General features: G+C 55.3%; 6 protein-coding genes across 6 annotated transcripts; 4 read left to right on the top strand and 2 right to left on the bottom strand.

The window, feature by feature from the left end:
• Positions 1-3,161: 3,161 nt before the first annotated feature.
• On the top strand, positions 3,162-7,835 carry CkaCkLH20_12920 (hsp90-like protein; the record flags this gene model as incomplete). Its single annotated transcript, XM_038895631.1, has 2 exons — positions 3,162-7,670; positions 7,725-7,835. 2 exons carry the CDS (start codon positions 3,162-3,164, stop codon positions 7,833-7,835), a joined length of 4,620 nt encoding a protein of 1,539 aa, XP_038739084.1.
• A 640-nt stretch (positions 7,836-8,475) lies between these two features.
• On the top strand, positions 8,476-9,699 carry CkaCkLH20_12919 (uncharacterized protein; the record flags this gene model as incomplete). Its single annotated transcript, XM_038895630.1, has 1 exon — positions 8,476-9,699. One exon carries the CDS (start codon positions 8,476-8,478, stop codon positions 9,697-9,699), a length of 1,224 nt encoding a protein of 407 aa, XP_038739083.1.
• Positions 9,700-9,911: 212 nt separating this feature from the next.
• CkaCkLH20_12918 (ribosomal recycling factor) lies at positions 9,912-10,838 on the bottom strand (the record flags this gene model as incomplete). The annotated part of the gene is made up of 2 exons (XM_038895629.1): positions 9,912-10,716; positions 10,771-10,838. The coding sequence occupies 2 exons, from the start codon at positions 10,836-10,838 to the stop codon at positions 9,912-9,914; spliced, it is 873 nt and encodes a 290-aa protein (XP_038739082.1).
• A 200-nt stretch (positions 10,839-11,038) lies between these two features.
• Positions 11,039-13,162, top strand: CkaCkLH20_12917 (ATP-dependent RNA helicase rok1; the record flags this gene model as incomplete). The annotated part of the gene is made up of 1 exon (XM_038895628.1): positions 11,039-13,162. One exon carries the CDS (start codon positions 11,039-11,041, stop codon positions 13,160-13,162), a length of 2,124 nt encoding a protein of 707 aa, XP_038739081.1.
• A 4,042-nt stretch (positions 13,163-17,204) lies between these two features.
• On the bottom strand, positions 17,205-19,013 carry CkaCkLH20_12916 (glycoside hydrolase family 79 protein; the record flags this gene model as incomplete). The annotated part of the gene is made up of 3 exons (XM_038895627.1): positions 17,205-17,756; positions 17,807-18,717; positions 18,770-19,013. 3 exons carry the CDS (start codon positions 19,011-19,013, stop codon positions 17,205-17,207), a joined length of 1,707 nt encoding a protein of 568 aa, XP_038739080.1.
• A 1,118-nt stretch (positions 19,014-20,131) lies between these two features.
• Positions 20,132-21,916, top strand: CkaCkLH20_12915 (succinate-semialdehyde dehydrogenase; the record flags this gene model as incomplete). Its single annotated transcript, XM_038895626.1, has 4 exons — positions 20,132-20,257; positions 20,316-20,406; positions 20,479-20,848; positions 20,902-21,916. 4 exons carry the CDS (start codon positions 20,132-20,134, stop codon positions 21,914-21,916), a joined length of 1,602 nt encoding a protein of 533 aa, XP_038739079.1.
• Positions 21,917-21,966: the final 50 nt, after the last annotated feature.

The raw sequence follows: 21,966 nt of genomic DNA, 5'->3' as shown, positions 1-21,966 counted from the left end.
AGTCAGCCCTTTATCGTCCCTACCAATACCCAGTCCAGTGGCTTGGGACAGAGCGGACGCACGATGAACAGGTTATGACATATGGCCGAGCAGAGCCACGAGGGAGATGCCGGCGTTCCTACACCAAGGCGCTCAGTGTCGTTAGCCTGTCGGTGTGCGTATGCATCATATTGGAATACAGTTTGTTGGCGTAGGCATCGAGTCGTTCGTTCCGTTGTGTTCTGGTGTTGCTTTGGTTTTCTGGTGCGCCGCTAATTATTATTCGCCCGGAGTCGATTCCTTTCGCATAGGTTGGGCGCGAGAGAGGGTGGGGTCCACAATATCAGTGTGGTCGACCCACCCCAGCTGCAGATTTAACTGGATGAGACGAAGGACTTGGCGCAAAAGGTGGAGACACAGGGCAAAGTGGGTTTACGGATCAGCAAGACCTCGGGACCTGGGATTCTGGAGGTCTGGAGGCACCTGTGGATGCGACTTGCAGATGAAGGTCCGGCAAAGGAAAAATAATATGACAAAGATTAGTGAACGAGGGAGTTGGAAGCATAGAAAACAATCTCCCAGCTCTTATTGAATTAGTTTGCTTCACACATAGTCCAGACTCGATTACATCGTTTCCTGAGCCGGATCATCTCAGATAATTACGAAGGGATGTCGTTGATGATTCCAGGTTTCAATGCCACAAGGAAATAAGACTCGTGATAAGATCCAGAGCGAACAAAGGATCCCGGCGCCCCAAGAAGCCCCGAGATTCTAGACCCAGGTCCAAATACTACCCCTCCGCGCCCCATTCTCCATCCCGAAATGCTGAGCAAATCCTACCTCAGTTCTCAGTTCCCAAGGACAGGTTATCCTGGCTCACGAATTCAGTGACATGGGTTGGCAAGAACGGCGCTGGATCGTACGAATACCGGCGGACATTGGAGCGCATGATATACCAACCAGTAGTTTGGTTCAGCAGGCGTGACTCTTGAAGGCACCCGACCTTACACACATGGAAGGTACAATAACTACCTTACCTAGTGTCGCTAATTTGTAACCGCCAAGAGGCCATCATTCTTGCTGATGTTTCCGTCACGGGCAGCCACAGTCGGCAGGGCTACATAACATAGTACACATCTGCCATGGAGGATGGAAAACAAAGCTGGAGAGAGCGAGAAAAACAATAGCCGTACATAACAGTGGGAAACAAGGAACCGGAATTGACGGAGGACAGGTCATTACTTGGGGCTTTTCTTTTCTTACCGACAGCAACTTGACATATCTTTAGTTGTACATCTACTGGATACCTTTCCGTTTGTAGTCATCTTTCTCCTCCTGTTCCTCCTCACACCCCAGACCCTGCTTGCCTGCGTCTGCCTCCCTTCCCCTGCTCGCCTTACCTCGCTGCGGTATAGCACAGTTCATATTACTACCATTTCAAGTCCAGACCAACCAGCTGCCAAGTGCCAAAGAAGCTAGAGTCCTCCGGCCGGCCAAAGAAAGAGACCAAAAAACCGACCGAACCCGAAACAGTGCAGAAGAAGCAGAAGCAGAAACAGCTTTACAGCACCGGCTAACTAAGCTGATACGACGTCGACGTTCCCTTGCCTCGACCGCTCGACTACCGAGTCCTCTTCAACACTGAGATTACCGATTTCCCATAGTGCCTCTCGATTTCTCTCTCCCGTTTCATGCGCAGCAATCCGCCTTTACCCACCGCTCCCACGACAATTCACGATACGCCGCCGCCGCCTTTGACGAGATTTCCCGCTTGCCCTTGCCGCCGTTCAATCACCCCATCTCATCTGCGACGAGCTGCGGCTGCGTCCAGCTACCCTTACCCTTACCTCACCTTGCCTTACCTTGACTTGTCCACCGCGTGCCTCTCGCGTGCGCGCCCGTACGGCGAGCCTCTCTCTCATTTGGACTAGAGGCAAGGAACCAGGAGCCAGGAGCAAGGACCGACGGACCGCCTTGGAGACGGTGAAAAGGACGCGGAGTAAAGCTCAAGGCGGAAGCTGAGGAAGAGCACAGGACGCCAGCACGGAAGACGGAAATCCAGTACGGCTGTGGCTACGGCTACGGCACAACACACACCGGACGCAATCCAATACCGACACACGACACACACACAAGACAACACACAATCAATACCTACACACACCAAAGAGACTCCAGCACAGCGACACGGGCGCCGCATTGCATCGCGCATTGTATCGCATCTCACCCACTGTCGCCGTGCCCTCTTCTTCCTTGGCTACCCTTGACCTAAGCTCGACGAGTCCATCGCGTACGTACGCACTTTGTCCACCGCACCTCGTGTGTGGTGTTGACCAACAAGCCGACAGACTGGATTGGATTCGTTTTCGTCTTCATTCTCATCCCCATCCTGGTAAATCTCTCGCCGTCTCCTCTTTGCCTTTGCCTTCTTTGCGTCCCGGTCCCCTTTCATTCTCCCTTCCCTCCTTACCCAACTGCCACCGCCACTACGACTACCGCCGCCTACCTTACCATCTGCACCTATCATAGCCCGACGGACTGCGGCTCCTGAGGTGCCACAGCTTGGTTCCAGCTCAAGTCCAGCCCAGTCCACAGCCACGTCCCCCCAGTCACAGTTGCTGCAGTTGTCCACCCCCCGTCCAAAGTGCCCCTTGAACTTTGAAGCCTGCCTGGCCTGTCCTGGTTTACAAACGTGTGGGCTCTGGTCTGTTGTTGTTTTCTTCTGCTTTTTTTTTTTCTGCTGCAAGCCTTTCCTTTTCCTCTCAATGGCCCGAGCCTCAGCCCGTTGATTGCCTCCTTGAGGACGACAGAAGGTACCTCTTCCTTACCTTAGCACCCGCTGACTACCACCGCAGGCATCCCTACCCCCCACCTCCACCTTCTCCCACAGCGCCTGTGCCCGCTATTTTCCCTGTGCCCGCCTCACGTCCGTGCTTTTCCTCGTGCCTTTCCGTTCTTTGCGTTGGTCCCCGTCTGGTCTGGTCTGCTCCTACTGCTGCTGCTGCTGCTGCTTCTCACTGAGTGCCGCCTCACCCTCTCGTCTCCGCTGTTGCTAAAACCATCATTTTAGTTTCGGCAGGGGAAGAGAGCCATACACGTAGAGGAGCCACGAGACGACGAAAAATTCTGGTCCGGTCCGACTCTTTCGGCCCTTCACTCCTTCACCATCGTCCCGCGCATTCATGCCGAAGGGCAACGACCGATTTCCTCAACCCGCAATACACTTGTTGCCCCCCTCGTCCTCCCCGACCCTCCGACCGCATTGTGCCCCCGGACACATCCAGACCGTTGCCGTCCCCGTCCCCGTCCCCCTTCATACGAATACCACCAACTCGACTGCCGCCTTCGCCGCGAGAACGATCCCTCCCCCGATCACGAACCACACGATCAGGTCAACTGCCGCTGCCGCTGCCGCTGCGACTCCCGAGGCTCCTGCCTTTGCCTCCCCCGCCGCCTCGACCGTCAATCCCTTCCAGGACCCGGGTTTCCAGCCCAGCAACCCCCGTTACCTCCCGGCCTCGCCGCCCCCGACTACCAACATCTTTTCTCCCGACGGACAATGGACAACTCCCGATATTAGTCGGTATGGTCTGACATATAGCGCTACACCTTGCGAGAATCCCTTTGACGCCATCTCCAAGTCTCTCTTGACCCCTACTTCGGACCTCACATCTCCTACCACCGCTTCGCCCACACAACTATCGCGTCCGCGCCTCACCAGGCCACCAACTCTGCAAGGGAAGCGTCAGTCTGACGAAGAGACGGCACAGATCAGGGCACAGTCCTCGCCTTTGAAGAAGCCGCGCCGTCTTGCTCCCCCGAAAAGCATCGATTTACCCAAGCTACCTCATCCCTCGACCATCCTGGCTAGGCATAATCAGGCTGCCGTCACCTCTCCTTTGTTTTTCTCTCGCTCCGACATCCGTCGACCGATGCCCCCTCGACCGAGCCATCTCCCTCCCTCCGACGCTGCTGCCGTGCTGCTGGCTCGTCTGAGGGAGGATGCGGACGGCGTTCATACCGTTCGCTTGCCCCGTGGCACTGTTCATGCCCAGAGCTCGGCCCGATCCGGCAGCACTCCCGGGAGCAGTAGCTTGTCGTCTTCGGCAGAGGCGACCTTCTCGTCGTCGCGGAGCCCCAACAGCCAATCTGTTCCCCCGGGCCTCCAAATACTGAGGAATATTGGTGTGGTGGAACTCCTCGAGCAAGATGAGCGCCCGACGCTCATCATAGACCTCGCAAATCCTGTCAACTCTCAGAGGACAGCCCTCCACCTACTATACGCCAACGCTGCTCTCCGCGCTTCTGTTGGTGTGTTGGAACTGCTTTCCGTGGAAGGAGATCAGGCGGCAAATAATGTCGAATACATGCGGTTCAAAGCATGGGCTATGAGTTTTGTTCGGAATCAGGAATCCCTGGACGTGTGTCTGCCCTCTCACCACTATGGAGGCATTACATGGACCTGCTCTACGCTTCGCAAGCGCTTTCGCTTCGTTAGCGGGAACTTGAGCGCCGTGTCGACTGCGCCCGACTCGCCAGCGCCGCTCGCCGAAGAGTCGGCGGTCCTGGAGCAACGAAGCAGGGGTCCCACTCCGAATCAACCAAACAATGTTCAAATGGAAGACGAGCCTGACTACTTCGGCGATGCCATATCAGAATCCCCTGAGATGGACGACACGCCTCTTGGCGGCGACTGCGTCATGGTGGATAACGGCGAGAGGCATCACACCGACGAGTTTACTCAGCAGGTCTTCCAGGCGGCTTTGTTGAAACCGTCTTTCGATTGGACACGGATTCAAGTAACTGACGATCTGAACGACCACATCAAATTTGCCCGCAACATCGACTGGGCTTCAACAATGCTGGGTCCCATAGAACACTGGAGCGCGGATCTGAGAGCAATGGCCAATATGGTTATGGGTAGCCCCCACCCTGCGGCAATGTACTGGACTAGAGACAGTGTCATTCTTTACAACGAAGCCTACGTTGAGCTTGCCGGCCAAAAACACCCGAACCTTATGGGAATGCGGTACCAAGACGGCTGGAAGGAAATCTGGGACGATCTTGAGCCAATTGTGGACAGCGCTTGGGAGAACGGGCAGTCGGTCATGAAAAACGACAACCAGCTTTTTATCATCCGACACGGTTTCCTGGAAGAGACGTTCTTCTCCTGGTCCCTTATCCCATTGCTAGGCAGCGACGGCCAGGTTGTCGGGCTTTACAATCCTGCGTTCGAAAATACCCGCCGCAAGATCAATGAACGCCGAATGTTGACTCTGCGGGAGGTTGGCGAAAAGACTGCTGCAGCTAAGGACGTCAGGAACTTTTGGCCAAGAGTCAGGGAGGGCCTCGAGTTCAACGACTTGGACGTCCCATTCGCTCTCATCTACTCCGTCAAGGAGGACACTGAGAGCGAGGTGTCTTCCATGCATTCTGGCAGTATTGCGCACCCGCCTCTTTTGCAGCTGGAGGGCTCATTGGGTGTTCCCGATGGGCACCCGACAGCTCTATCTCATCTCGATCTGAAGTCATCAGACGAAGGTTTCGCGCCTTATATGCGTCAGTCCATGACGATGCAAGGAGCGCCTATCGTCCTCTCTGCCGAATCAGGTACCCTGCCAACTAAGCTGCTGGAAGGGATGGAATGGAGAGGCTTCGGGGACCCGTCCAAAACGATTGTCATCCTGCCTGTTCATCCCACTACTGCTGGCGAGTCCGTGGTCGGCTTCATCGTTCTAGGAACCAACCCCCGTCGGCCATACGACGATGACTATCAACTCTTCATCCATCTTCTTTCCAGGCAATTGGCCACCTCGATGGCTTCCGTTGTGCTCTTTGAGGAAGAAATCAAGCGTGGCCAGAGAGCCGCGCGCCTGGCTGCCTTGGACCGCCAAGAACTGCAGATGGAACTTTACCTAAGGACACAAGAAGCTGTGGAAAGTGAATACAAGTTCTCACGAATGGCCGAATTCGCACCGGTCGGCATGTTCATTGCTAATGACAAGGGAATGATCAACTTCGCCAACGACATGTGGTGGCAGATCTCAAGGCATCCAAGGACGGAGGACAGCGTCAACACTTGGATGCGAAGTGTGCGGGACGAAGACCGCTCAGGTGTCGAGCGATCCTGGAAGAAACTCATCCAGGAAAAAGAAGCAATCACAATCGAGTTTCGATTCAAATGCAGTCGTCAGAATGGGGTTAACACTATCGACACCTGGGTACTATTGAGTGCCTTCCCGGAAAGGAACGAAGATGGCGATCTGAAGAGCATTTTCGGTTGCATCACGGACATCTCGCCCCAAAAATGGGCCGAAGATTTCCAAAAGCAGCGGAGGGAAGAGGCGGTCGAGCTCAAGCGACAGCAAGAGAACTTTATCGACATTACCAGTCACGAGATGCGCAACCCGCTTAGCGCGGTTCTGCAATGTGCAGATGAAATCGTCAACAGCATTGCTGAATTCAAGTCCCACCAGCTCGACAAGGAGCTTGAGGTTCTGTTAGATGGCTGTACGGAAGCGGCCAGCACCATCAATCTTTGCGCGAGCCACCAGAAGCGTATCGTGGACGACGTGCTTACGCTGTCGAAGCTCGATTCGCAGCTACTATTGGTCACACCCGTCGACTCGCACCCCATCACGATTGTGCGACACGTCATCAAGATGTTCGAGTCAGAGTTGAATACCCACGACATTCGCCTAGAGTTCACCATCGACCCGGCGTATTCCAGCCATGCTGTCGATTGGGTCAGGTTGGATCCGTCGAGGTTGAGACAAGTTCTGATCAACCTCATGACCAACGCTATCAAGTTCACCCAAGGTCGCGAGAAACGTGAGATTATCATGAGGATGAGTGCGTCCAAGCACATCAGTGAGGTCATTCAGAAGGGTGTTTCGTTCTTCCCCACCCGTAAGGAGGATGTTAAGGCTTTCACCCACGAGAAGGACTGGGGTGATGGAGAGGAGATCAACCTTCACTTCTCGGTGCAGGACACGGGTCCCGGCCTGCGAGACGATGAGAAGAAGCTTCTCTTCCAACGATTCTCGCAAGCGTCGCCGCGTACCCACGTACAATACGGCGGGTCAGGCCTTGGGCTTTTCATCTCGAGAATGCTTGCGGAGCTTCAAGGGGGTCAAATTGGCGTCATTTCGGAGAAGGGCATAGGCAGCACCTTTGCATTCTATGTCAAGTGTCGCAAGACGCCGGCTCCAAACGCCGAGTCCCCGTCGCTCTCGGCGCTGAATCTTGCACGTCCGCTCAAAGTTCAACCGACCTCGGCGCCATCAACCCCACCTCCCACCACCCTGCCACGACGCCCATCGTACCGTAAGGCCGTCACCGAAGGACCAATACCCCTGGATGTTTTGATTGTGGAAGACAACATCGTGAACCAGAGAGTCCTCCAGAAGCAGCTCAAGAATTGCGGCAACAACACACATGTTGCTAACCACGGTGGAGAAGCTCTGGACCAGCTGAAGAGATCCCGCTTCTGGTCCGGAAATGAGGCACAAGGCTTTGACCTGAGCGTCATCCTAATGGACTTGGAGATGCCGGTCATGGATGGAATGACTTGCGCGAAACGCATTCGTGAATTAGAGAGGGAAGGGACTCTCATCTCACACATTCCCATCATCGCCGTTACGGCTTACGCGCGGCCCGAACAAATCGAAAGCGCGAAAGCCGCCGGTATCGTAAGTGCTGTTCTCGTGTTCCTCATGAACCCTCATTGCTGACACCGCACTCAGGACGATGTGATTTCCAAGCCTTTCAGAATACCCGAATTGATACCCAAGATTCAGGAGTTGGTTGCGAAGTACAAGGATCTCTCTGTGACAGCGCCCATGACCTCATCTTAAGCATAAGGCTGGGTAATTGTTCCGATTAGAGCTTGTCACCTGCATGCCATTTGGTCAAAAGCGGTCGACGAGCCCGGATCTCGGGCTCCACGGCTGGTCATCTGTTTCTTTAATTCTGGCTACCCCGTCACAAGAGGATAGCCCACAAGGCGTTCATTGGGATAAATGGCATAAAAAGACTTTGGGAGGAAGGATTGGCTTAATAGGTTTTGGGTGGGATCGGCATTTCAAGAGGGAAGCATCCGGAAGAATCAAGACTTGGAGTCTGGAGGGCGAATTGCGAACGAAGTGAACATGTGTCACGTTTAAACGAAGGGCGTTCCCAACCCACTGATGACGAAGTATTATTTTACAAGTATCTAGTTGTTCGATACATCCCTTCTTGGAGTATCGTGTGTAAAGATACCAAAGACCACTTCTGGCTCAAAACAGACCCATTTACATTGATGAATGTGACGTGCCTTTTGTTGGTGGTGGTTCGGTCCCTTAAGAGGTAGCCCCGGCTCGTGAGCACTGACCACTGAGATGCCTTACGTAATCACGAATTTTTCCCGAGCTTCAGACCTCACATCGTCAATCCTCCAGAAGAAGGTGACCAGACAGACGCCGGATCGCAGACCTGTCCTCAATCCCAGCCAAAATGAACACCCAGGCCCTGCGATCGGCGGGCAGCCGCCTAAAGCCAGACGTAGTCGCCGTCAAAACCTGCGTCCGGTCCTTCACCACCACACAATCGCGCGCCGCCGACCCCCCATCCTCATCATCCAACGACAACGGTGGTGCTGCTCCCCCGAGACGACCCTCCGGCCGCGAACGATCCCGCGCCGCGGCCAACGAGATCAACGAGCTCCTCCGAAGCGGTTCGACCTTCAAGCCCTCCGGCCTCGACGAGAAACCCAAAGTCATCGACCTCAAGACCCTCCCCTCCCGCCCGGCCGGCTCGAACTTCGTTAAGCTCCCCTCCAGCTTCAGAGGCCGCGGCCGCGGCGGCGCTGGCCTCGGCGGCAGTGGTCCAGGCTCAGGGCCTCAGCGCGGAGGAGGAGGATTCGGCGGACGGCCCTCGACCTTTGCCGGTGCCGGAAGAGGCGGCTTCGCCGGCCGCGGACGTGGAGGTCCCCGCGGCGGCGGCGGTAGAGGCAGGGGTGGCAGGGGTGGCAGGGGTGGCAGAGGAGGCGGCAGGAAAGGAGGCAGGGACGGCGAGGACTCGTTTAAGGACAAGAGCGACCGCGCCGAGGAGTGGGAGCGCTTCTTCCGCGCCGAGACCAAGGAGGAACACGCCTACTACCGCGCCCGCGACCACGGCGTGCCCACGCAGTTCAACCCCTCCGTCACGGCCGAGTCCCTCCTCGGCTTCGCCCCCGCGCTGGCTCTCGGCTCGTCCGCGCCCGCCATGCAGTCCGTCGTGCTCGGCCAGCTGCGCGAGGCCGCCGGCAACGCCATCTACGACCCCACTCGCAGGGCGCTCACGGAGGAGATCGCGACGCAGCTCGCGGACCGCGGCACGGGTATGCGGTTCTTCAGCGACCTCGGGGAGAAGGAGGCGTTCTTGAAGGAGGTGAAGGAGACGCCGGAGGAGCAGGCCTCCGTGAACGTCAAGGCCGTCAAGGCGTCGAAGCTGGAGGCCGGCGCGGAGAAGGCTGTGAGGGAGTACATCCTCGACAAGGCCATCAAGGGGAAGCACGCGCCGCCCGTGTTCGTGGACGTGACGGACAGGGATCCGATGAAGGCTGCTGCTTCGGCGCACGCGCATAACGAGTCGTATGGGGCTATCGAGGCGAGGAAGTTTGATGCTAAGCTTGCTTCGCTTGTTGCTAGGAAGCCGGCTGCTGCTGCTGTTGCTCCCGCCAAGCGCGCGAAGGCCTGATGAGGGGGGTGGTGTGGATTGTAGGACTAGGAGACTAAAAAAGGCACACGCGAATGTTGTACACTTAGATACAAGTCTCTTGTACTGTATACTACTACAGATTCGACTCTGAGGCTTGTTTTACAGAAATACCTCCTCAAACAACGGGGATCAACTTTTCTTTTTATACATGGTCATGCACATGCCCTCCGCGGGGACTGGTTGGACCAGATCTACTGGAGCTTCCTCAGGGTCTGCTGCTCGGTCTGCTCGACTACCTTCATCTCCTTGTCCTGCACCTTCTGCAGCTCCTTATCCGCCCTCTTCTTCAGATCGGGGATGATGGACCCCTCCTTCTGCCACTTGGCGTGCGTCTTCTTCCTCTTCTCGGTGACGTGCCTCATCTTCTCCCTCCACGCCTGCGCGATGTCCTTGGCCTTGCGGACGACCTCGTCCTTGTTCTGGGGCTCGACCTTGAGGATCAGCTCGAGCTCGTTGTCCGGGTCGCGCTGGGGCTGCTGGTTGAAGTCGGGGGACGCCTGGACGGCGGACATGACGGGCTGGACGTAGTCCTTCTCGTGGAGGAGGAGGGAGACGGCGCGGCCCCCGGGGCGGGGGACGACCTCGGCGAGCTCGCGAAGGGGGTAGCAGGCCGGGTCCTTGCGGTTGGGCTGGACGGAGAGGGCGCCGATGGCCTCGGTGGAGAAGCGGTCGCCGTGCTGGATCTTCTTGAGGATGTCGGTGTGGAAGGCGGCGAGGGACTGGAAGCGGGAGGCGACGTCGGCGAAGTCGAGGGGGTCGGCGGGGTCCGGTTTCGGGTGCTTCGAGCCCGGGACGTCGTCCGGGTCGGACTCGTGGTCTTTGTTGTTGGGCGTGGCGGAGTGGGACGTCCGGGAGACGATCTCGGGGGAGTCGGAGGTCGGGTAGTTAGGGGCCTTCTTCTTCTTCGCGAGGGGGGAGGAGTTGGTGAAGGCGCGGGTTGTCGTGAGGTGTGTCGATGGTGCGACTAGGCGTGCTGCGAGGGGAGCCTGGGTTTGGCTGGGAGTGGTCAGTCAATTGGAGTCTGGTTGGCGATGAAGTTTAAGTACTTACCTTCGCGACACCTGCGCGAGACCATTGACGCCTCTTAGGAGCGAATTGGGGGCTCTGAAGGCGCGCATTTTTGTGTTTGGCTATTTCTCAAGCTGTTGAAGCTTGGGAGCTTCACAGTTTGACAGGCCTGACGTGACGTCGGACGCACAGCGGAGCGCACGGTGCGGACACGGTCCGCGTTCCCACTTAAAAATTTCCTAGTCCAGCACCTTTTCTCGAAGTGGCAGAACATCTCTTTGCTGCTTTGCATTTCTGCACCACCAAAACCATGGATATCCTCAAAGTCCTGTCGCGCGGCATCAAGCAGCCCTCCAAGGGCGCCAAATCGGCAAACAATGCGCTGACGAATCTGCCCTCGGCCGGGAACCGGACGAACCCGCAACTTTTCCACGACGAAGTCCCCTCCGCGCGGGGCCACAAGAGGAAGCGCGGCAAGGAGGAGGTCGAGGAGAAGGAGGAGGAGCAGCTGCCCGAGGTCGACTTCTTCGCGCCGAAGCAGGAAGCCTCGAAGGAGGATAACAAGGCAAAGAAAGCTGAAGAGGAGGAGAAGGAGGCCGAGGCGCCCGCGGTCAAGCCGAAGCTGCTCCCCGAAGACGAGTGCCGACAGATCCTCCGCTCCCACCGACTCAAGCTCACCCTCCTCTCCGAGCGCCACAAGCCGGCCAAGGTCACCAAGAGCAAGAAGAAGAAGAAGGTCGCCGTCGAGGTGGAGAAGGGCAAGGAGACGACCCAGCTGCACCCGCAGCCCCTCAACTCCTTCCGCGAGCTGAGGACGAACTTCAACATCGCGCCGCTGCTGGCGGACAACCTGGCGCACCAGGGCTACAAGGTGCCGACCGAGGTCCAGCTGGGCAGTCTCCCGCTGCTGCTGAAGCCCGAGCTCGCGATCAAGAAGGTGCCGAACAAGGAGGAGCTGGGCGACGTGTCTCACGGCGTAGACCTGTTGGCGGTCGCGCCGACGGGCAGTGGCAAGACGATCAGTTTTCTGATCCCCGCCATCAACTCGATCATGCAGAAGAGGGCGTCTGCTGGCGGGGAGCAGGACGACCCGGAGTTATCCGCGATCGTCGTGGCGCCGACGAGGGAGCTGATTTTCCAGATTGTCAACGAGGGGCGGAAGCTTGCGCAGGGCTCCGGCATCAAGGTCGTTGGCATGAAGAAGGGGATGCGGATAGCGTCGGAGGACGACGAGGTTTCCGAGAGCGAGGATGCGGAGTCTGATGGGGAGAAGTCGGGGGATGACGAGGACGAGGACAGCGAGACGGAAGCCGCTAGCTCCAAGCACGTTACCAAGGCGGATATTCTTGTTACGACTCCGACGCTGCTCTTCAATTTCCTCAACTCAGGGTCGTCAAAGGTGCAGCGCGTGCTCCCGACAGTCAAGTCACTCATTCTCGACGAAGCGGATGTCCTTTTGGACCCCCTTTTCCGTGAGCAGACGGTGGCTATCTGGGCGGCTTGCTCGAACCCCGATCTCAAAATCACATTCTGGTCTGCGACTTTCGGATCCAACATCGAGAACCTGGTGAAGGAGATGCAGGCGGAACGCTCGTCCACAAAGCCTCTCTTTCGCCTTGTGGTCGGACTGAAGGACGCAGCCGTTCCCAACGTAACCCACAAACTAGTCTACACCGCAACGGAAAAGGGCAAGCTGCTCGGCCTGCGTCAGCTCCTGCACCCTACCGCCGGAGACGACTCCGGCCCCCCTCTCCGACCCCCGTTCCTGGTCTTCACCCAGACCATCGAGCGCGCGACGGCCCTCGCGGAGGAACTCAAGTACGACATCCCGCTCGCAGCCGGCGGCCCCGCCCGGATCGCCGCCCTGCACAGCGGGCTGTCGGACAAGGCGCGCGCGGGCATCATGCGCCGCTTCCGCGCAGGCGAGATCTGGATCCTGATCACGACGGACGTCCTCGCGCGCGGCGTCGACTTCGCCGGCGTCAACGGCGTGGTCAACTACGACGTCCCCGGCTCCAGCGCCGCCTACGTGCACCGCGCCGGGCGGACGGGCCGTGCGGGTCGCGAGGGCGGCGTCGCCGTGACCTTCTACACGACGGACGATATCCCCTTCGTCAAGAGCGTGGCCAACGTGATCGCGCAGAGCGAGAAGCAGGCGGGCAAGACGGGCGAGGAGGCCAACGTGCAGAAGTGGCTGCTCGACGCGCTGCCGAACGTGAGCCAGGCGGACAAGAAGAAGTTGAGGGAGAAGGGCGTGGAGGCGAGAAGGAGTCACGGCGCGGCTATGATTTCGACCGAGAGCAAGTGGGAGAGGAGGAAGGAGCATAATAAGAAGGGGGCTGCGACGGCGAGTAAGCAGAGGAAGAAGATGGAGAGGGGGGCTAGGAGGGATGAGGGGAGTGATGGTGGTGAGTGGGGTGGTATTGACGACTAAACTGGAGTGATGTTGTTGAAAAGTCGGTGATGGAGATGTTGGTATATACTATTCTAAGCAGGCCAAGAGAGATTCTCGGCTTTTTATCCATCATCATCATCATCATCAACTGCGTGCGAATGTCGTCGTGTATACTTATGCAGCTGTCCCAACTGTAGGTTGCTCATGTGCTTTATGTCATAGGGTCGGTGTCCAGCAAAGATGTTGCGACAGCATATCCCCTGAACTCTATAAGACAATTAGAGACATGGATGTTTATACGGTAGCTTCCTAGATGTATCATGTGATCTAGTCCTGATCATAGACGCATAGGAGCAGCGATTTCTGTGTCAGAAACATCTCGGGACGTACGGTGTATAAGAAAAGGCCACAACTAATTCGTGTGCAAACGGCCTCAACGTCTGGTGTTGGGTGAGATTCCTAACATTGATGTCACCCACGTTCAATGAGTGAGGAATTGTCAATACGGGCGCCTCAACCATGTCCATGTTTTGTCGCGATATTCCATGCAGCAGTTAAGGTAGTTCATCTTTCGGAATCGTTGTCGTCCGGTAAGTATTCCGCTGCTGGTGAGTGCACGGTTATGCTCAAAAACGTTGTGCCCGCCTGCTACTTGTAGTAATCGAGAATACTGAGACTACGATACAGCATCGAAGCTACGCTGGAGGCTATAAATTCTGGTTGGGACCTCTCGGTAGAAATGATTGGAATCCGCTTATTTAAACAGAGTGATACTTACTCACTCGACTGTGTTTTCTGCAGCGAATGCCAATGAAGCAGGTTGACCGCAGCCATTCCAGTGTTCAAAGTCTCCCCGATACTTTTCTTATCGAAGTTAGTGTTGTTTGCTCTCACCTCCAAGACGAGTTGCCGTGACAACTTACTTACTTCCTGCCGTCGTCCGTCGCTGTTGTCTTGAGGCATGTATTCTATCAGATAACAGCCTGCCTCATTATTCTGACAACATCCCTGACTGAGACCTGTTCTCCCGATCTGTGCCCACTATTCGCGCCTATTGGCGCAGAGACGTGAGGCCAGGGGCAAGCTTGGCCCGGTCAGTCATATGCTCTGCTTCCAGTGTTTGAAGCAGTGTGTAGCAGCAGTGGTGGACGTGCATTTATATGGCCGTGTCTGTCGTTTTACAGGTCACCCGAAGAGTTGCTTCAAGGCTCCTGATGTTGCAGCCTCCTGTTTCTTGGGAATACAAGGAAGAAAGGAGCCTGCGTCAAGTTGCTCCTGAGATGCAGTGGATGATCTTCCAAATGCGGCAGCATGAAGACCGGAGTCAGAATCGCCCGTACCGTCACTCTTCATTCTGTCGGAAACATGAGGAGATATCATATCTAAGGCAGAGGGCACGCCAGTACACATAGGCAACAACTTTCACAAAGTGCGTGAATTTGGTGGCCTGACCAGATTCTTGTGAACACTGGTTGGTATCTGTGATCCTGGGAACATCGCTTGACTTGGTTTGTGCCATGAATTTTGGTTCTTTCCCGTGCTGGCCTATTTCTGTTCCATCTACGTAGATGATTGACACATCGCAGCGTTATGGTAGAAGATAAGACCTCATCGGGTCGGCTCTTCGTGTTTTGAGACGTATAATAATCCGCCTAGAGACATCTCGTGTGCTGTTTCGGCTACAGGAAGATGAGGCGGGAGACAGGTGGTAGGTTCTGCTTGGACTTGCAGACAGTGGACGAGGACTGGGTCTGTTTTCACTGTTTCAAGGTGAACTCTTATTGTGGCTATTTTGATGGCCGGTGATTCATGTTACTAGCTGTCTTTCTCCATTCTTGTCCGTAGCTTATACCAGTGTCTCTGACGAAATATTACAGGAGATGGCATTTTTGGAGTACTGCCTGTGAAAAAGAAGTTTCAGACTCTAAAGACCGATCGATGTGAGCGATGTGTGCATGCTCGGCCACTTTAAGACCATCCGTAGCTTTCACAACTGCGCTCACTCACATGGAAGTATTCCATGATCTCTGGAGGTCGAAGACATCTCAGTGGTCAACGGCTGTCTGAGACTTTCGGTACTCGAGAGTCGAAGTCGGTATGGTTGACTCTCTCGTAGAACACGAGACTCCGTGGTGATCCACTCAGCTAACGCCGCCATCTGTTACTGTCGCCCGGCATGTATTCATCTCTCCTTGAGTATTCTGGGTCAATTCTTCAGCGGGATACCTCGATCCCATCATCGCCGCCGGTACCCAGCTGGAGGTACAGGAGCACGGATTTCATCTGGTGCCACTTCATCGCTGCCTTGACGACCAGAAATGCCCGTGAAGAGCGTTGCCCTCACAATGAACGTTGACATTTCCCACCAGCTGGAACAACTAGAACATGCATTTTATGCAGCGTGCAGCAACAGAGGTTTTAGCAGTCGTCTGGACGTGTTGGAAGACTCTACAGCTCGCTCGAGGGTTTGGCTCCATGGCTTTGATATCACGGGAGCAGCGTCCGGTTCCTTGAGTCCATAACCAGCGAAATGGTCATGTGTAAAGGTGCTACTGAGATGTATTTAATGTCGAAGTATCCGCGCGTGAAATTTCCGCGCCCTATAGGAAAGTACCGGCGATCGTTTCTTCTCAAATGTCATCTTGGTCTGCAAAGGTCGTTTTCACAGCGGGGCCTGGCTGTGTTGTGTCAGGCTCAAACCCGCCTCGCTTGTTGTATCGTGATGTTTGTCTGGTTCATTCGGTCAAAAGCCGCAGCCAGTCGTCTTTTAACATCGTTGTCGTCAGATGAGTATACCAGAGCTTCTGATGAGGGGAAAGGGAAAGTTCTGACGGTATGTTGAGCGTGTTCGACGTACCAGCCTCGCTCGTGCATTCGTAGGCTCTTAAACAATGGACATCCATAAAATCGATGTGGCCGGCGCAATGAGACGCTGGCGGAGAGATTCGGCTCGTTCATTTCATAGAACCGGCCTCGAGTCCTGGCGTTGTGAAGGTAACTTGAGTGGATGTTTGGTTTGGTACGGACTCTGATCCGTTTACATGAACGACTGGAAATGAAAGTATGCAGACCGGATTGAAGCGGAATCCCTGACGCTACGGCAAATAGAACAAATGTCAGATTCACGTGTGCGTTCCTCGTCAGTATTAAAGTTTGGAATGAATGATCCAAGGTCTGGTTCTAGTCATAATCGTCTTTGTCGTCCTTGTAGATAGCTTGGCTGGGCCGGGGCTGGATCCGTGATCATCCCAGCGAGTGCGAGGCTCGACTTCATCACCAATACGTCTATAGATGACGATTTTCTCGATGAGTTCCGAGTTTTTGAGACAGACGCATCGCTTCTTTTGATGATCATCGCTGTCGCTCGAGTATACAGATGCCACTACACTCACCCGATGTTATTGGACAGGACCATCCTCTCACATACATCCCGGCGAACTGTACCTTGCAGGGGACCGGTGGACAAGAAGCGTGAACCGTAGACTACTAAAATGGCAGATCCCATGCAGCTAGGCTTCGATTTGTACTTTGACAGAAGCTTTGGTTGTTTATAAACGTTATAAATGTCTCAGAAAGATCGCGTCTGGTACTCTTTTTATGTCGCGTACTGATCTGTATAAAGGGCATGCTCCAATTTCATGACAACTGAAATTGTCGATAGTTGTTGCAGTAAACTGATGCGCGTAAGCACCATGTCTACATGGCTTCCTGTTTTCGTACCTTACTTGAAGACGAGGGCAGTGAAAAAGGAAGAACTGCAAGTGGGCTTGGAACTTTTCGCTTCCATCATCCTTGTTGTCCATGGCGCATTTTTGCCCAGTGATTCACCAACCTAGGTTGCCAGGCTATGTTTAAATGAGCACATCATGCATTCAGGCCAGTAGATGCACCATATGACATAGCTTTACCATCGAGGCCATGGCTATAGACTACAACCTAGTAACAATCGGCAACTGGCCGTCAAACGGTTGAAGACTAAGTCTGATGCTCGCCCACACATATCGTCTTAAGTAGTTGCTATGAATTGGTGTTATCTCAGAAAACTCTGGAGAAACATGCTCATGATGTTATTGGTCTCAACCTAGAAGAACTTGCTGCATCCGACCGTACGACTCAGAATCACGGCCTCACTAGCAGCGACCCCGACTTGCACCTGCCCATCCTTAATCACCACGGTCTCGCCGACCGTCACGTTGTCCAGTCTCACAGGCTTACCCTCGTCAAGCTCGTAGTTGTAACTCCAGCCGTCCCACGTGATTCCCGAGATGGCATCACTGCCGTTGGCATGAAGTCGTTGGACCTTCGCCGTGCCATCTTCCCACGGCACCTCAAAGGTATACTGGAACGTTGGACGTTCGGGGGCGTCTGGGTCCGGACTGGTTCCTGTACCGCCGATGGTGGAGTTGTATGCCTCTAGGTTGATGACAAGCAACCGCGTGAGGTCACTGCCTTGGTAGGCCGCGTATGCTGACGACCGTTCGTTGTCATCAGCCAGGGGAACGTGGGCGACGGAAATCGTGTCAGATGATGGTGAGCCTGGGTTGATGAAGGCCGCAATGGCGATGTTGCCGTAGTATGGTGCCTTAGTACCTATTGACGTCGTTTCCGTGTCCACGGGCTGCCAACTTGCATACTTCTCAATGTCAGTCAAGTCGTTTATGGTGAGAATCAAATCAAACATACCCGGTAGTCGGTCCCCATATGCAAATGCACGCGTTTGATTCCGACAGTAGCAGCGTAGAGGTTGAAATCAACACCCCAAAGCGCTGCACCGAACGAGTTCGACAATCCAGGTTTGCCCTGATTATAAAGCGAGTTGTGTTCTCCCAGAATCTGCGGCGGCACGTCATCGAAGCGCGAGGTGATGTTGGCATACTCCCTCTCATGCGCCTGAACCGATTGGACACTCTTGGTGTGATTCATCAGAGTGCCTTGGAGAGTCACGCCAGGACTCTCGGCACCGCTGATGTAGTTGTGGCTAGAAAACAATACGATATTGTCGTCGGCGTTTAGGCCAGCAGCCCATTGCGCCGGAGCTCGGAGACGATTCGCGGTTCCTGCGTTTGAGGGTGCCATGAAGACCGGGGGAGGGAACTCGGGGCAGGCCTCCGCGAGTATGGAGGCGATTTCTCGAGTACCATTCAGCCATTGATCAACATAAATGGACTCGTTCCATGATGGAGGTCTGACAGGGCCTTGGGCTGAGGTTGAGAACAGGTCTGGCTCGTTTCCGTATTCCCATACATCGAGATTGTCCACGCCGATGGCCTTGCAGGCAAGCGGTACCGTTGCTACCAGAGTCTCCCATCCTTCGGATCGGTTTCCTCCTAAACCGAGATTGAAACCATGAGTGAACTTGGTGTCCGGAAAGGTGCTGTAAGATTCGAAGAAGGATGGGCCGATGTGAATGGTAGTCGGATAATCCCTAGACCTGTCGAAGTCATAGCTTCCATTGACCGCGTAAGGAAGCGATTCGTCGTAGAGGGCGTAATCTTGGGTGTTTCCTCCCACACGAATGTGCGGACGTTTACCCTGCAGATTACCCAAGTTCACCAGCAGGTTGTCCGAAAACTTGTTCGGAGAGGACTTGTTACCTAGCAAACATTGTAAGTAACCCAAATTGAACTCTCATACAATGAAGCGAACCTGCGAAGTCGGGAAAGAAGACGAATTCGAGTGAGTAGCTTAGAAAGGCATCGAAGACAGCACTGGCACTCTCGGGTCCGGGAACGGGGTTGACTGCAGACACAGCCGGCGCCAAGGCCGCAGCAGACAGCAATGCTCGAGGCCACTCAACCATCTTGATAATGGGTATGTAGGTGGCGAAGAGACACCACAGCTCGTCGCCCATGGCCGAGGCAGCAGAACTTATAGATTCGCGAGTCGACATGACGGCAGCGAAGAATTCATTCAGACATGTAAGTCGCAGGTTGTTCAACGTAGCAATAAGCTTCCCCGCATGATCGTTCCCGGCATTCACGCGCGGGGATGGTAAGGGTTTTCATGGTCGGGGTGCAGAAGCATGATGAGGAGAGCCGCTGCAGGCATGACGGCATGCAGGTCGGTAAGGCTATCAGAACCGGGAGAGATCAACGAAATGCGGCAACACAGGGTCTTCGAAGAGCTTGGCCTACAAGGAATCCCAGGTTCTTTCTCCGAGCAAGGAAGCCGAGGGCCGTCTCTCGGTGGCATGGCAAGAGCGATACTGCTGATCTCTGTACGTGATGAGTGGCAGAGGGTCAGGAGAGGCTCTCATTTGATGCTTGTCTTAATGAACGGTCCAGAAGAGATGAGATGAACGGCTGAGCTTGAGGGGCTTCAGCGTGAGTGAGACCTTATTGCGACAGTCTCATCTGCAGGGCCTAGAACTGATCTCACCATCACCAATGAATCTTGTCAAGACGGTGCTCATGTGAGGACGCATCATTGATACGACTTTCAATAAAGAAACATAAAGTTGATGAACTGGAAAGATTGGATTGAAAAGAGCGATCATGAAGTGAAGCGAGAGCTCTGGTGGAGCCTCCAGGGAACAGCTTCATGAAAGGTGCTGAGGTTGCCGGGCCGCGGACAACGGCACTGAGTAATTCTTATCTGTTAGTGATCCCGGCAGGACCACCGCCCGGCGGCTAGCTGAGCAGCACCGTATCTTAGCGAAGACTTGCCGGTCACTACAACCGGGCCGGTTGATGTAGTGGGGACGTCATCGAACGTCACTGGAATCTGCAGCATCTCATTCCTCCGTTGTCGCTCAAACATTCAACTCTCACGATAATTGCCATTGAGCCTTGTAACCGGTACAATTTTCATCTCCAACACATCATATACCTCCAATTGCCTCCCCTTCAAATCCTCATCGGACGGCAGACGTGTTTGAGCACGTCCAGGCCCAAGGGAACCCCATCCAAAGGCCACACACCTCCCCGCATCCCATCTCCGCAGTTCTCTGAGCGGCCTTGAGCTAGTCTGGAGCTTCTCTCGTCATCCATCCTACCTCGGCTCTCCACCATGCCTTTCGCGTTACAAAAAGCTGTCGCTCCGGCGTCGAGATTCGTGGCGAGAAACACATTCCGATCCGTCCGGACACCATTTATCCCATTCTCCCTGCGAGCAGCTTCAACTATGGTTCCCAAGGTATTTTGAAACGAAACCACTTCGCTCTCGGCTCAGAGTGCTAACCTTTACCTTTTAGCTTAAAGACCAATCTCTGCTGAAGCAGGATGTTTGCTACGTCAACGGCGAATGGATCAAGGCCAAGTCTGGCAAGACTTTTGAAGTAACCGGTATGCTTAGGTTCTCCCTCAATTGATCTGAACCCCGCCCGGCACTGGCTTCGGAGGCTAAATCCCGAACAGACCCCGCCACCGGCGAGAAAATCGGAACATGTCCCGAGTTCACCAAGGCCGATACGGACGCCGCCATCGCCGCGGCCTCCACGGCTTTCGAGACCTTCCGCACCAAGACGGGCCGTGAGCGCTCTAAGCTGCTGCGTCGCTGGTACGACCTCATGATGGAGAACGCCGAGGACCTTACCACCCTTATCACATGGGAGAACGGCAAGCCTGTTGCTGACGCTAAGGGCGAAGTCACCTACGCCGCGAACTTCTTTGAGTGGTTCAGTGAGGAGGCGCCCCGTATCTACGGTGACACTATTCCCTCTTCCGTTCCTGGTAACCGTGTGTGGACTATCAAGGAGCCGGTCGGCGTTTGCGGTCTCATTACCCCGTAAGTTGAAGAATCTCATCCTCACCTCGTTGAAAATACTCACAGTTTCATAGATGGAACTTCCCCGCTGCTATGATCACCCGAAAGATCGGCCCCGCGCTCGCCACGGGCTGCACAGTCGTATGCAAAGCCCCTGGCGAGACGCCCTTCACCTCCCTCGCCATTGCTGAGCTGGGCCACCGCGCCGGTATCCCCAAGGGTGTTGTCAACGTCATCACCTCCCTCGACAACACCCCCGAAGTCGGTGAAGCGCTCACTACCTCGCCGACCGTGAAGAAGATCTCCTTCACCGGCTCCACCAACGTAGGCAAGCTTCTCATGAAGCAATGTTCTGGCACCCTTAAGAAGCTCTCTATGGAGCTGGGTGGCAATGCGCCCTTCATCGTTTTCGACGATGCAGATGTCGACGCCGCCGTTGCTGGCGCCATTGCCTCTAAGTTCCGCTCTTCCGGACAGACCTGCGTCTGCGCCAACCGCATCTACATCCAGAGCGGTGTCTATGACGAGTTCGCCCAGAAGTTCGCCGCCGAAGTCAAAAAGTTCAAGGTCGGCAACGGTTTCGACAAGGACATCACCCACGGACCCCTCATTCACGACCGCGCCATTGACAAGGTCGACGCGCACATTCGCGACGCCGAGAAGAAGGGCGGAAAGGTCGTCGTCGGCGGAAACAAGCTGAACAACCTGGGCTCCAACTTCTACGAGCCGACTGTCATCACCGGCATGACCAACGAGATGGCCATGGCCGAGGAGGAGACCTTCGGACCCGTCGCGGGTCTGTTCTCGTTCAAGACTGAGGAGGAGGTCGTCAAGCTCGCAAACGCGACGAACGTCGGTCTTGCTGGCTACTTCTTCTCGCGGGATATCCAGCGCGTGCATCGCGTTGCGGAGCACCTCGAGGTCGGCATGGTTGGTGTGAACACCGGTCTCATCTCCGACCCTGCCGCGCCTTTTGGAGGTGTCAAGGAGTCTGGTTTCGGAAGAGAAGGATCTCTGTACGGTATCTCGGAGTACCAGATTACGAAGATGGTTACGTACGGCGGCATGGGCCAGCCTCTGCAAAAGTAGGGAGCTACGGAGGCCAGAAAAGAGTGATTAGCGGGCAACCCTGGGATAGG

This window comes from Colletotrichum karsti (genome assembly GCF_011947395.1).
Source record: "Colletotrichum karsti strain CkLH20 chromosome Unknown Scaffold67, whole genome shotgun sequence".
Lineage (NCBI taxonomy): Eukaryota > Fungi > Ascomycota > Sordariomycetes > Glomerellales > Glomerellaceae > Colletotrichum > Colletotrichum karsti.
Note: the sequence above shows the minus strand (reverse complement) of the source record. Positions and strands in the feature narration are given on the sequence as shown.